General features: G+C 46.6%; 1 protein-coding gene across 5 annotated transcripts in view; it reads right to left on the bottom strand.

Moving 5' to 3' along the window:
• Positions 1–12,532, bottom strand: part of LOC147109043 (serine/threonine-protein phosphatase 4 regulatory subunit 3A) — a 144,968-nt gene that overhangs the window by 85,149 nt on the left and 47,287 nt on the right. For all 5 annotated transcript variants that reach the window (XM_086002604.1, XM_086002607.1, XM_086002603.1 and 2 more), the window contains exon 3: positions 12,395–12,493. In XM_086002604.1, the coding sequence (XP_085858730.1) occupies positions 12,395–12,493 (99 nt within the window). The remainder of the gene's footprint in view (positions 1–12,394; positions 12,494–12,532) is intronic.

Here is a 12,532-nt window from a genome sequence, read left to right as displayed (position 1 = left end):
CCGTCGCCTCCAGTCCAGAGCCAAGGTTGTCCCATCCTCTGTCGTCGAATTACGTATGCAGACGACGCTTGCGTCTGCGCTCACTCAGAGGTCGAACTCCAAACCATCATCAACACCTTCACCGAAGTGTATGAGAGCATGGGCCTTATACTAAACATCCGTAAGACAAAGGTCCTCGACCAACCTGCCCCCCCCTCCCCCGCCCCCCCAACCATCAAAATCCACGACAAGGCCTTGGACAACGTGGACCACTTTCCATACCTCGGGAGCCTACTGTCAACAAGGGCAGACGTCGACGACGAAGTCCAACACCGCCTTCAGTGTGCCAGTGCAGCCTTCGGTCGCCTGAGGAAGAGTGTGTTTGAAGACCAGGACCTCAAACCCGGCACTAAGCTCATGGTCTACAGGGCAGCAGTGATACCCGCCCTGCTGTATGTCTCAGAGACATGGACCATGTACAGCAGGCACCTCAAAGCACTGGAGAGGTACCACCAACGCTGCCTGCGCAAGATCCTGCAAATCCATTGGCAGGATAGGCGCACCAACGTCAGTGTTCTTGCTCAGGCCAACATCCCCAGCATCGAAGCTTTGACCATGCTCAATCAGCTCCGATGGATGGGTCACATTGTCCGCATGCCTGATACGAGACTCCCAAAACAAGCGCTCTACTCGGAGCTCCGGCACGGCAAGAGAGCCCCAGGTGGGCAGAGGAAATGCTTCAAGGACACCCTCAAAGCCTCCTTGAAAAAGTGTAACATCCCCATCGACACCTGGGAATCCCTGGCCCAAGACCGCACAAAGTGGAGGAGAAGCATCCGAGAAGGCGCCGAACACCTCGAGTCTCTTCGCCGGGAGCAAGCGGAAGCCAAGCGCAAACAGCGGAAGGAGTGCACGCCAACCCAAGCACCCCACCCACCTGTCCCTTCAACCACCATCTGCCCCACCTGTGGCAGAGACTGTAGGTCCCACATTGGACTCATCAGTCACCCTGAGAACTCATTTTTAATGTGGAAGCAAGTCATCCTCGGTTCTGAGGGACTGCCTAAGGAGGAGGACTGGCAGGAGGGTGTAATTACAGCGGACACATTTATGTGGGCAGTTTCAATTACAACTATGGACATAGGAATTTATAACAGTGATAGTTGACAGAATAGTGTGACAAAAACTTTACAGCAGAATGGAAGGCTTTGTAGACAGAGATTGCAAAGTGATGGAAGGAGTGATTAATGGTGCCATCAAGAAGCACTTGCTCACCAATACCAGCTCACTGATGTTCAACTTAGGTCCCACCAGGGCCACTCAACTCCAGACCTCATTACAGCCTTAGTCCAAACATGGACACAAGAATTGAATTGCAAAGGCGAGGTGAGACTGACTGCGTGACATCAATGAGCCCCAGTAAAACTGAAGTCAGTGGGGATCAGGGAGAAAACTCTCCAGTGGCTGGAGTCATACCTGGCACAAGTGTAAATGGTTGTGGTTGTTGACGGCTAATCATCTCAGTCTCAGGACGTAGCTGCAAGAGTTCCTCAGGGCAGTGTCCTAGGCCCAACTATCTTCAGCTGCTTCATCAATGACCCTCCCTCCATCACAAGGTCAGAAGATGGGCTGTTTGCTGACGATTACACAGGGTTCAGCTCTATTCACAATTCCTCAGATAATAAAGCAGTCCATAAGCGGCAAGTAACATTCACATCACGCAAGTGTCAGGCAATGACAATGTCCGACAAGAGAACATGCAATGTCATTATCAGAGTCGCCCACCAACAACATCCCGGGGGTCACCATGGACCAGAAACTCAAATGCACCAGACACATAAATGCCGTGGCTACTAGATCAGGTCAGAGGTTGGGTATTCTGTGGTAGGTGGCTTACCATTTCACTCCCCAAAGCCGGTCCATCGCCTACAAGGCATGTCAGGAGTGTGATGGGACACTCTCCACTTCCCTGGATGGGGGCAGCTCCAACACTCAAAGAAACGCAACACCATTCAGGACAAAGCAGTCTGCTTCATCAGTGCATTGTCCCCTAGACTAAACATCCAACCCCTCCACCATTGAGGTACCGTGACTGCAGTGTGCACTATTTACAGGATTCACTGCAGCAATTTGGCAGCAACTCCCAAATCCGCTACCTCTAGCATCTAGAAGGACAAGGGCAGCAAATGGGACCACCAAATACCCCTCCAAGTTACACAGCATGCCGACTTGCCATTCATTCATACTTACTGACAAAATCCTGGTACTGCCTACCCAACAGCACATGGATGTGTGAAAGGTAGGTCATGCCGGAGCAACCTGATTGAATTTTTGAGGTGACTAAAGTAGTGGACAGGGGAATGTCTATGGGTGTTATTTATACGGACTTCCAGAAGGCATTTGATAAAGTCCCTCCTATATTCACCTCCGTAACATCGCCCATCTCCGCCCTTGCCTCAGCTCATCCGCTGCTGAAACCCACATCCATGACTTTGTTACCTCGAGACGATTCCAACGCACCCCTGGCTGGCCTCCCAAATTTTACCCTACGTAAACTTGAGGACATCCAAAACTCGGCTACCCGTGTCCTAACTCGCACCAAGTCCCGTTCGCACATCACCCCTGTGCTTGCTGACCTACGTGGGCTCCCCATTAAGCAACGCCTCGATTTCAAAATTCTCATCCTTGTTTTCAAATTTCTCCATGGCCTTTCCCCCTCCTTATCGCTGTAATCTCCTCAGCCCCACAATCCCTCGAGATATCTGCGCTCCTCTTGAGTATCCCTGATTATAACTGCTCAACCATTCATGGCCATGCCTTCTGTTGCCTGGGCCCTAAGCTCTGGAAATCCCTGCCGAAACCTCTGCCCTTCTCTTTCCTCCTTTAAGACGCTCCTTAAAACCTACCTCTTTGACCAAGCTTTTGGTCACCTGCCCTAATTTCTTATGTGGCTTGGTGTCAAATTTTTTCGTCTTATAATTCTCCTGTGAAGCACCTTGGGATATTTTACTACGTTAAAAGGCGCTATATAAATACAACTTCTTGTTGTTGTTATGAGAGACTGTTAACTAAAGTAGAAGCCCACGAAATTGTGGGAAGATTATTGACCTGGTTTGAAAATTGGCTGTGCTGCAGGAGACAGGCAGTAGACTGTTGGAGATAGTGACGTTAAACCAAGGCCCAGTCTGCCCTCTCAGGTGGACATAAAAATCCCACGGCCACTATTTTGAAGAAGAGCAGGGGGGAGTTCTCCCCGGTGTCCTGGGGCCAATATTTATCCCTCAACCAACATCACTAAAACAAGATGATCTGGTCATTTTCACGTTGCTGTTTGTGGGAGCTTGCTGTGCGCAAATTGGCTGCTGCGCTTCCTGCATTGCAGCAGTGACCACACTTCGGAAGGTACTTCATTGGCTGTGAAGTGCTTGGGGACGTCCGGAGGTGGTGAGAGGCGCTGGAGAGATGCCAGTCTCTCTTTCATTTCTTGTTCTGCTTTTCTAACTGTTGAAATGAATGGATGGAAGATCACGGGCTTGGGGTGTGAACTGTCCCATTACCTGCTGCCAGCTTGCGGCAGGAAGGCTGAAGTGGAATCTCAATAATCTAGAGTGGCAAGTTGCCCCTTGCAATAGCCCAGCAATTTAGAAACATAGAAGATAGGAGCAGGAGTAGGCCATTCGGCCCCTCGAGCCTGCTCCGCCATTCAATGAGATCATGGCTGATCATCCAAACTCAGTACCCTGTCCCTGCCTTCTCCCCATATCCCTTGATCCCTTTAGCCTTAAGAAATATAGAACAATGTGATACACTCCAGGCTGTCTTGCTCTAGATCTCTAGCTTAGACTGCACAATGCGATAATCTAGAACCATACACCCTACTGTTGTACCATAATGATCTAGAATAGCGGGCTGCACAATGATCTAGAACACCTTTTTTTAAAATTCGTTCCTGTGATGTGGGCGTCGCTGGTAAGGCCAGCATTTATTACCCATCCCTAGTTGTCCTCGAGAAGGTGGCGGTGAGCCGCTTTCTTGAACTGCTGCAGTCCGTGTGGTGAAGGTGCTCCCACAGTGCTGTTCGGGAGGGAGTTCCAGGATTTTGACACAACAACGATGAAGGAACGGCCGATATATTTCCAAGTCGGGATGGTGTGTGAGACTTGGAGGGGAACTTGGAGGTGGTGGTCTTCCCGTGCGCCTGCTGCCCTTGTCCTTCTAGGTGGAAGAGGTGGCGGGTTTGGGAGGTGCTGTTGAAGAAGCCTTGGCGAGTTGCTGCAGTGCATCTTGTAGATGGTACACACTGCAGCCACGGTGCGCCGGTGATGGAGGGAGTGAATGTTTAAGGTGGTGGATGGGGTGCCCATCAAGCGGGCTGCTTTGTCCTAAGGAATAGGCCAAGTTACACAGCGACACAATGATCTAGAAGAAGAGGTTAAGTTCCACGGTGTCGCAATGATCAAAAATTGCATTTCCTACTGATGACAGCAGATTTTGAGCTTGCGCATCACAGATGCAACGTGAACTTTAGCAAAGAACTTAGCAACCGCAAGCAATTAATGAGTGGCCAGTTGCCACTATTCACAATCTACATTAATGACTTGGATGAAGGGACCGAGTGTAATGTAGCCAAGTTTGCGGATGATACAAAGATGGGTGGGAAAGCAAGTTTTGCAGAGGACTCAAAGGGCTGGATTTTCATTGGGCCGTGGAGTCAGGATTGGAGGCGTGTGGGGGTTTAAAATCCTGAAATCGGGGGTCCCAACCCCATCCCGCCCCCAACCCACCTCCATGCCAGTTTCAAAGGAGGCGGGTACCCGACCCGTGCTGGGGCCCGCCGCCCCAAGGCAGGAAGGGGATTAGTGCCAATTAACTGCCTGTTAACAGGCAGTTTTTAGCCTAATCCCTATTTTCATTGTTGAAATGTGGGATTCCCGACGGCTCCAAACCACGCCAAGTTAGCGAGGCGGACCGTCGGGATGAAGGGCTTGGAGGGGTCGAGATGTCCGGTGTTCAGGTGAGTGATGGGTGCATGAGTGCAGAGGTAAGTGTGTTTGGTCTGTGTAAAGTGTTTAAAGAAGTTCTACTAACCTTTACTGCCTTCCTTCCTTCAGGTCTCGGGAGTCCCTCATCTCACCGGCGCAGAAAGCAGAATGGCAGCGAGCTGTCAAAAGTTCCAGCATTCAGCTTTCTGTTCCGGGGAGATCTCTAAGTCATCCTGAGAGGAAGGAATTAACTTAGTGTGCAGATTGTCAGTGTTTGACAGCTTCAAACAGCTGTCAAACACTGCTATTTCTTCTGTCAAAAGCTCTTGACAGATGAAATGCCAATCTGTGACGTCACCTGTTGCCGGGTGGCCCTTAATTGGCCTGCTGAGCGGGCTTAACAAGGTCAATCAAGTGAAAATTGCGTGGGTTGGCCACAACTCGATGGAAGCGGGACTATAACCCCGAAAGTTGTAGTCCCGACTCCTCAATGAAAATCCAGCCCAAAGAACCTGCAAAGGGATATAGACAGGCTAAGTGAGTGGGCAAACATTTGGCAGATGGAGTATAATGTGGGAAAGTGCAAGGTTATACACTTTGGCTGGAAAAATAAAATAGCAAATTATTATTTAAATGGAGAGAGATTACAAAATGCTACAGTTCAGATGGACCTGATAGTCCTTGTGCATGAAACACAAAAGGTTAGCATGCAGGTACAGCAAGTAATCAAAAAGGCAAATGGAATGTTGGCCTTTATTGTAAGGGGGTTGAAAGCAGGGAAGTCCTGCTACAACTGTACAAGGAATACGGTATTGGTGAGACCACACCTTGAGTACTGCGTACAGTTTTGGTCTCCTTATTTAAGGAGGGATATACTTGCATTGGAGGCAGTTCAGAGAAGGTTCACTAGGTTGATTCCAGAGATGAGGGGGTTGACTTATGAGGAAAGGTTGAGCAGGTTGAGCCTATGCTCATTGGAATTTAGAAGAATGAGAGGTGATCTTATTGAAACATAAGATACTGAGGGGGCTCGACAAGGTAGATGCAGAGAGGATGTTTCCCCTCGTGGGGAAATTAGAACTCGGGGGCATAGTTTCAGAATAAAGGGTCGCCCTTTTAGAACCGAGATGAGGAGGAATTTCTTCTCTCAGAGGGTCGTAAATCTGTGGAATTCTCTGCCCCAGAGAGCCATGGAGGCTGGGTCATTGAATACATTTAAGGTGGAGATAGGCAGATTTGTGCAAGACAAGGGAGTGAAGGGTTATGGGGAGCGGGCAGGGAAGTGGCTTTGAGCCTAAGATCAGCCATGATCTTATTGAATGGCGGAGGAGGCTCGAGGGGCCAAGTGGCCTATTCCTGCTCCTATTTCTTATGTTCTTATAATGGGTAGGTACTCAAATTGGCAGGATATGACTAGTGGTGTCCCGCAGGAACTATTCACAGTATTTATTAACGACTTAGATAATGGCATAGAAAGTCGTATGTCCAAATTTGCCGATGACACAAAGATAGGCAGCATTGTAGATGAAAGCATAAAATTACAAAGGGATAGCGACAGATTAGGTGAATGGGCAAAACTGTAGCAAATGGATCTCAATGTAGGCAAATGTGAGGACATCCACTTTGGGCCCAAAAGGGATGGAACAGGGTACTTTCTAATTGGTGAAAAGCTAAATAAACAGTGGAGGTCCAAAGAGACTTGGGGGTCCAGATACATCGATCATTAAAATGTCATGAACAGATACAGAAAATAATCAAAAAGGCTAATGGAATGCTGGCCTTTATATCTAGAGGACTAGAATACAAGGGGGTAGAAGTTATGCTGCAGCTATACAAAGCCCTGGTTAGACCACACCTGGAGCACTGTGAGCAGTTCTGGGCACCACACCTTAGGAAGGGTGGTAGAAGTTTGGAACTCTACTCCGCAAATGACAATTGATGCTAGATCAATTGTTAATTTTAAACCGGAGATTGATAGCTTTCTGTTAACCAAAAGTATGAAGGGATATGGGCCAAAGGCGGGTATAGGGAATTAAGTCGCAGATCAGCCATGATCTCACTGAATGGTAGAACAGGTTCCAGGGGCTCAATGGCCTACTCCTGTTCCTATGATCCTAGGTTCACCACACAGACTGCAGCAGTCCAAGAAGGCAGCTCACCGCCACCTCAGGGCAATTAGGGATGCGAATAAATGCTGGCCTTGCCAGCACCGCCCTAGCCAGCGATGCCCTATCCCCGAGGATACATTTTAAAAATGTTTTAATATATTATCGATAAACAGAGAGTAGATATTAATGCACATTTTATGGAGGGGAGGGATGTAAACAATAGCAACAAAGGATTATTGAGACCATGGGGTAAAATTGGGGCACTAACCTCGCCGGGGTGCGATTTTTAGTGCCCTCGCACCCGAAATTCACTGGTAGTGCCCCAAGAGGGAGGCGGTGGCACTACTGGAAACACCCCACCTCCCTCTTGGGGCACTGCAAGTGAATATCACGGCGCTGCGGGCCGCAGCACCACGCTCTGCGGCATGTCGTGTTGCGGTACTGCAGGCCTTTCTCCCCTTATTAAAGAGGAGGGGCCTTGCGCAGCGTGATCCGGGGCCCAGCTGGGCCACCAGGGATCGGAGTTCCGGCAAAAGAGCCCGGCACTCAAGGGAACTGCCGGGCTCACGGAGCGCAGCTGGCACTCCGCGGGGGAGCTGCTCAGGAGGCCGGGATCAGCAACGGGGGCAGGCGGCCAGCAACAAAAATGGCCGCCTGGCACCTCCTCTTTAAGTTGCGCCGCCCCGGCCGCAGGTAGGGCCCCCTGACCCTGTCGGACATAGCGTCCGGCGGTAAGTCAGGGGGCGCTACCGAAGACCGCGGCGCTAACTGTTATCGCCGCTGCTGACCTCCCGCTGAATTTTGCGGGAGGAGTCGGTGGCGCCGCGCCCAGGCGCTAACAGGAGGCGCAAATCAACCGAATATTTCCCCCCCCCCCCCCCATATGTCTTAATAAAAATAATATGGATTTAGCGATGTCAAAGTTTGCAGGCAACACTAAAGTAGGGAGCATGGTTAACCATGAAGAGTACTGTAAGTGATTTCAGGAGGACTGGTGGACGGGACAGACATATGTCAGATGAAATTTAATGCAGAGAAATGGGAGGTGATGATGCATGAGGAAAGCTACACGACTTTCAAAGGAGCCGAATGACATGGATACATAAATCTTTAGTGGGAGGACAAGTTGATAAAGCGGTTATAAAATGAAAAACTATGCAATCCTAAGTTTTATAAATAGGAGCTTAACAACACCGTGTATTTATATAGCGCCTTTAACGTAGTAAAACATCCCAAGGCGCTTCACAGGAGTATTTTAAGACAAAACATTTGACACCGAGCCGCATCAGAAGAAATCAGGGAAGGTGACCAAAAGCTTGGCCAAAGAGGTAGGTATTAAGGAGTGTCTTAAAGGAGGAAAGATGTAAAATGGGCCTCTCTCTTTTGGAGAGCTGGCACAAGTGTGATGAGCCAAATGGCCTGTGCTGTAATATTCTGATTCTAATAAAAAACAAAGAGGGAATGCTAAACCTATACAAATCACTGGTTAGGCTGTCGTTAGAATATAGCATCAAGTTTTGGGCGCTTTGCTTTAGGAAGGATGTCAAGTTCATGAAAAGGGTGCAGAAGAAATTCACCAGGATATCAGGAACGAGAGGCTTTACTTATCACAGAAATTTACAGCACAGGAGGCGGCCATTCGGCCCATCGTGTCCGTGCCGGCCGACAAAGAGCCAGCCTGCCTAATCCCACTTTCCAGCTCTTGGTCCGTAGCCCTGTAGGTTGCGGCACTTCAAGTGCATATCCAAGTACTTTTTAAATGTGATGAGGGTTTCTGCCTCTACCACCCTTTCAGGCAGTGAGTTCCAGACCCCCACCACCCTCTGGGTGAAAACATTTCTCCTCAAATCCCCTCTAAACCTCCGACCAATGACTTTAAATCTATGCCCCCTGGTTATTGATCTCTCTGCTAAGGGAAACAGGTCCTTCCTATCCACTCTATCTAGGCCCCTCAATGTTATACACCTCAATCAAGTCTCCCCTCAGCCTCCTCTGTTCCAAAGAAAACAACCCCAGCCTATCCAATCTTTCCTCATAGCTAAAATTCCCCAGCCCAGGCAACATCCTTGTAAATCTCCTCTGCACCCCCTCCAGTGTAATCACATCCTTCCTGTAATGTGGTGACCAGAACTGCACGCAGTATTCTAGCTGCAGCCTAACTGGTGTTTTATACAGTTCAAGCATAACCTCCCTGCTCTTATATTCTATGCCTCGACTAATAAAGGCAAGTATCCCGTGTGCCGCCTTAACCACCTTATCTACCTGTCCTGCTACCTTCAGGGATTATGAGCGCGTACAGAAGGTTAAGAGGTCCAATACAGCCATTCAAAATTATGAGGGGTTTTGCCAAGGTAAATAGGGAAAGTCTATTTCCATTGATCAGTGAGTAACTGGAGAGCATAAACCCAAGATCATCAAAAAATAAAGGGAAAGTTCAAGAGCTTTTATGCTTAAATGTAGAGGGTTGTTTGGCCATGGAATGCCCTACCATAAACAATGATGGAAGCAGATTCTAGAATAGCTTTTAAAGGGAAAGGGAAATGGGCCTCTCTCTTTTAAAGAGACAACGCAAGTGTGATGAGCCAAATGGCCTGTGCTGTAATATTCCGATTCTAATTATACATCATGGAACGGCACGACTTTCAAAATAAAGATTTGCTGTTGGAACTTAAATCTACAGCAGACTGTTCCAATAGTAAATTTCAATCTCTTCTTTGGACGTAGTTTAAAAAAAAATACTTTTCACAGAAATCAAAATATCTCATCACGCAGGAAGTCTGGTACTAATATTGAAAATAAGATTTTATTTTCAGCAGCGACCGACACCCGTGACCTTTATAAATGACCACACTTAGCACACAGACTTCGGTCAAAAACAGGCTGCTGGAAGAGGTAGCCAGCTCACTAAAGATTAATGAATGCCCACAATCACTAACTAATTATGAAGTAAATGTGTGTTATGTGCGGGACATAAACGCAGGATTTCCAAATTAAACCTTGCAAATATTTTTTTTTAAATGTTAAGCATACTAGTTAAAAAACACAAAGGAATATTACATTGAGAAAAAGCAGAATAAAATGCTCTATGACAATAGGAAGTGTCAAATTTATGCAACGAAATTAGATTAAAACATGATGAAAAACACAACAGTATTCAATAACTAATTTGTACTTTAATCTGACGCTTATTTTAAAAGCTCAAGAACAATGGGGATATGCATAAATTGGATGCAGAAGATACACAGTGGGTAGTGTGTAGTCTATTTTTGTAATGCATACCAGTTATCATCAATAATTTTGTCCTTCCAAAATGTAGGCGTGCACAAACCACTTAGAGCTGTGTAACACGAGGGTGGTTATTGATGTACTGGCGATGACAACAGTGGTAGTAGTGCTGAGAATGAGGTAATTATGCAGCACAGAAAATGAGCGCGTCTTGGCACAACATTAAAAGTATATTGGGTCAAGTGTCAATTTTTAATATCTGCACCAATATGCCCAGCGAGGACAAGAAAAATGCTTTATGAAATCATGAGGAAGATTCATTGGCATTACAGAATGCCCTATGATACCATATCAGTTTGGAAGTTTAAATATTGGTTTTACTGATAAAAGCCCACTATTCTGTACCTAAAGCTAAAATACCTGCCTGTTACTTTGAAAACCACCGAGGATAGGAATGAAGTAGAAAACAAGATAATTACAGTTAATTTGGCCTTTTTTTTCAAACTTTGGACTTGTAGAACATAAGAATTAAGAGCAGGAGTAGGCCATACGGCCCCTCGAGCCTGCTCCGCCATTCAATAAGATCATGGCTGATCATTGACCTCAACTCCACTTTCCCGCCCGATCTCCATATCCCTTGATTCCCCTAGAGTCCAAAAATCTATCTATCTCGGCCTTGAATATACTCAGCGATTCAGTGGAAAGACAGTATTTAATGCCCATCCTAGCTCCTCTGAGGGAATTAAGAATTAACTACATAGCATGGGACTGGAGTAATGTGTAGACTTGACTGTGCAGAGGTAGCATGTTCCCTTCCTTGAAGGACATCACTGAACTAGTTTGTTTTATGTGACAATCTGGCAGGTTACAGTGTCACTTTCTGGAGCTAGTTCACAAATTAGCAGGTTTACTAAATTCAGTTTCACAAATTGCAATGATGGGACTTGAATTCACAACCTCTAGCTCTAATACAGTACCATTACACGACACCAATGTTCCCGAAGATTCAGCCCAGAAAAACATACATTCAGTAAAGCCCCTCTCCATAGCGATTTTGTCTCCACCACTCGATCTGGGAGTCCATTCCACTTACTGATCACTCTTTCTTTGAAGAATGGCCTGATATCAATCCTAAATTTGCCCTTTACTAGTTTGAACCCGTGACCATTTGTCGTACTCTTGCAAATTAATTTAGTGATTTTCTGGGTTTACATTTTCCATACTGCTTACTAACTTATATACTGTTTATTAACTTATATACTGCTTACTAGCTTATATACAGGAAACTCTTTATTATCCGGCACCGACGTGGTGCCGGTTTATCAAAAAGTCCGGATTACAGAGAGGTATAGTTAAAAGGTACGAGCGCTCCGTACACAGCAACAAATCCAGGCTTCCCTGTTGCTTAGCAACAGGTGCAAGAACCCCGGCCACAGACCAAGCGTCCCTGTTGCTTAGCAACAAGTGCAGAAACCCCCGATTACACAGCCAAGCATCAAGAAATGGCCATTAATATGGAGAAAAACTTAACTGAACCTACTCCCGAATTTTGCCAGTTAACCGAGATTTCCGGTTGTTTGGGTGCCGGTAAATCGAGAGTTTCCTGTACTTGTATAAGAACACCTTTCAGATGCCACAAAAGAGGAACTTGAATTTATATAGCACCCTTCAATATCTCAGGCTGTCCCAAAGCGCTTTATGGACAATGCAAGAACTTGTTTTGAAATGTAGTTACTGTTGTAATGTAGGGAAAAGCTGAAAAGACCAAAAATGACTCGACAGTGGGATCTGCAGCTTCATCTTACGGGTGAATGGGATTTACATCACCTGCCATTAAATACTGGTCTGTTCAGCAACAGTACAATATTTACAAAGTACATTACCGTGTTTTCATTTTAAAGCCGTGATTAACATGATTAAACCAACTTTCAGTATCTTAAATGCAACACCGAGCTCGAGAGAAAACGACCACAGCAGTCTGAATCGGGCGATAAACAACAGGTATCAAGTCAGATGGAAATTCAGACTTAAATTTGTGAACAAGTGCTTTTTGAATAGTGGTCCAGCCCTACTGTAACATTTATGCTTTGTGATACTCACCTGACATATCTTTTCCCAGATTTCATCACAGCCTGCTTTTTCTTGAAAGCTAAGGGCCAAGTCATAGTTTTCCGCTTCTGACCACACAATCAACGTATCCTGAAATGTATTAAAAATTCAAAAATCAGTAAAATGAAG

This window comes from Somniosus microcephalus, chromosome 12 (genome assembly GCF_052327205.1).
Source record: "Somniosus microcephalus isolate GS21.2 chromosome 12, FLI_Smic_1.0, whole genome shotgun sequence".
NCBI classification, from domain to species: Eukaryota; Metazoa; Chordata; class Chondrichthyes; order Squaliformes; family Somniosidae; genus Somniosus; species Somniosus microcephalus.
This window is presented reverse-complemented; position numbering and strand designations above follow the sequence as displayed.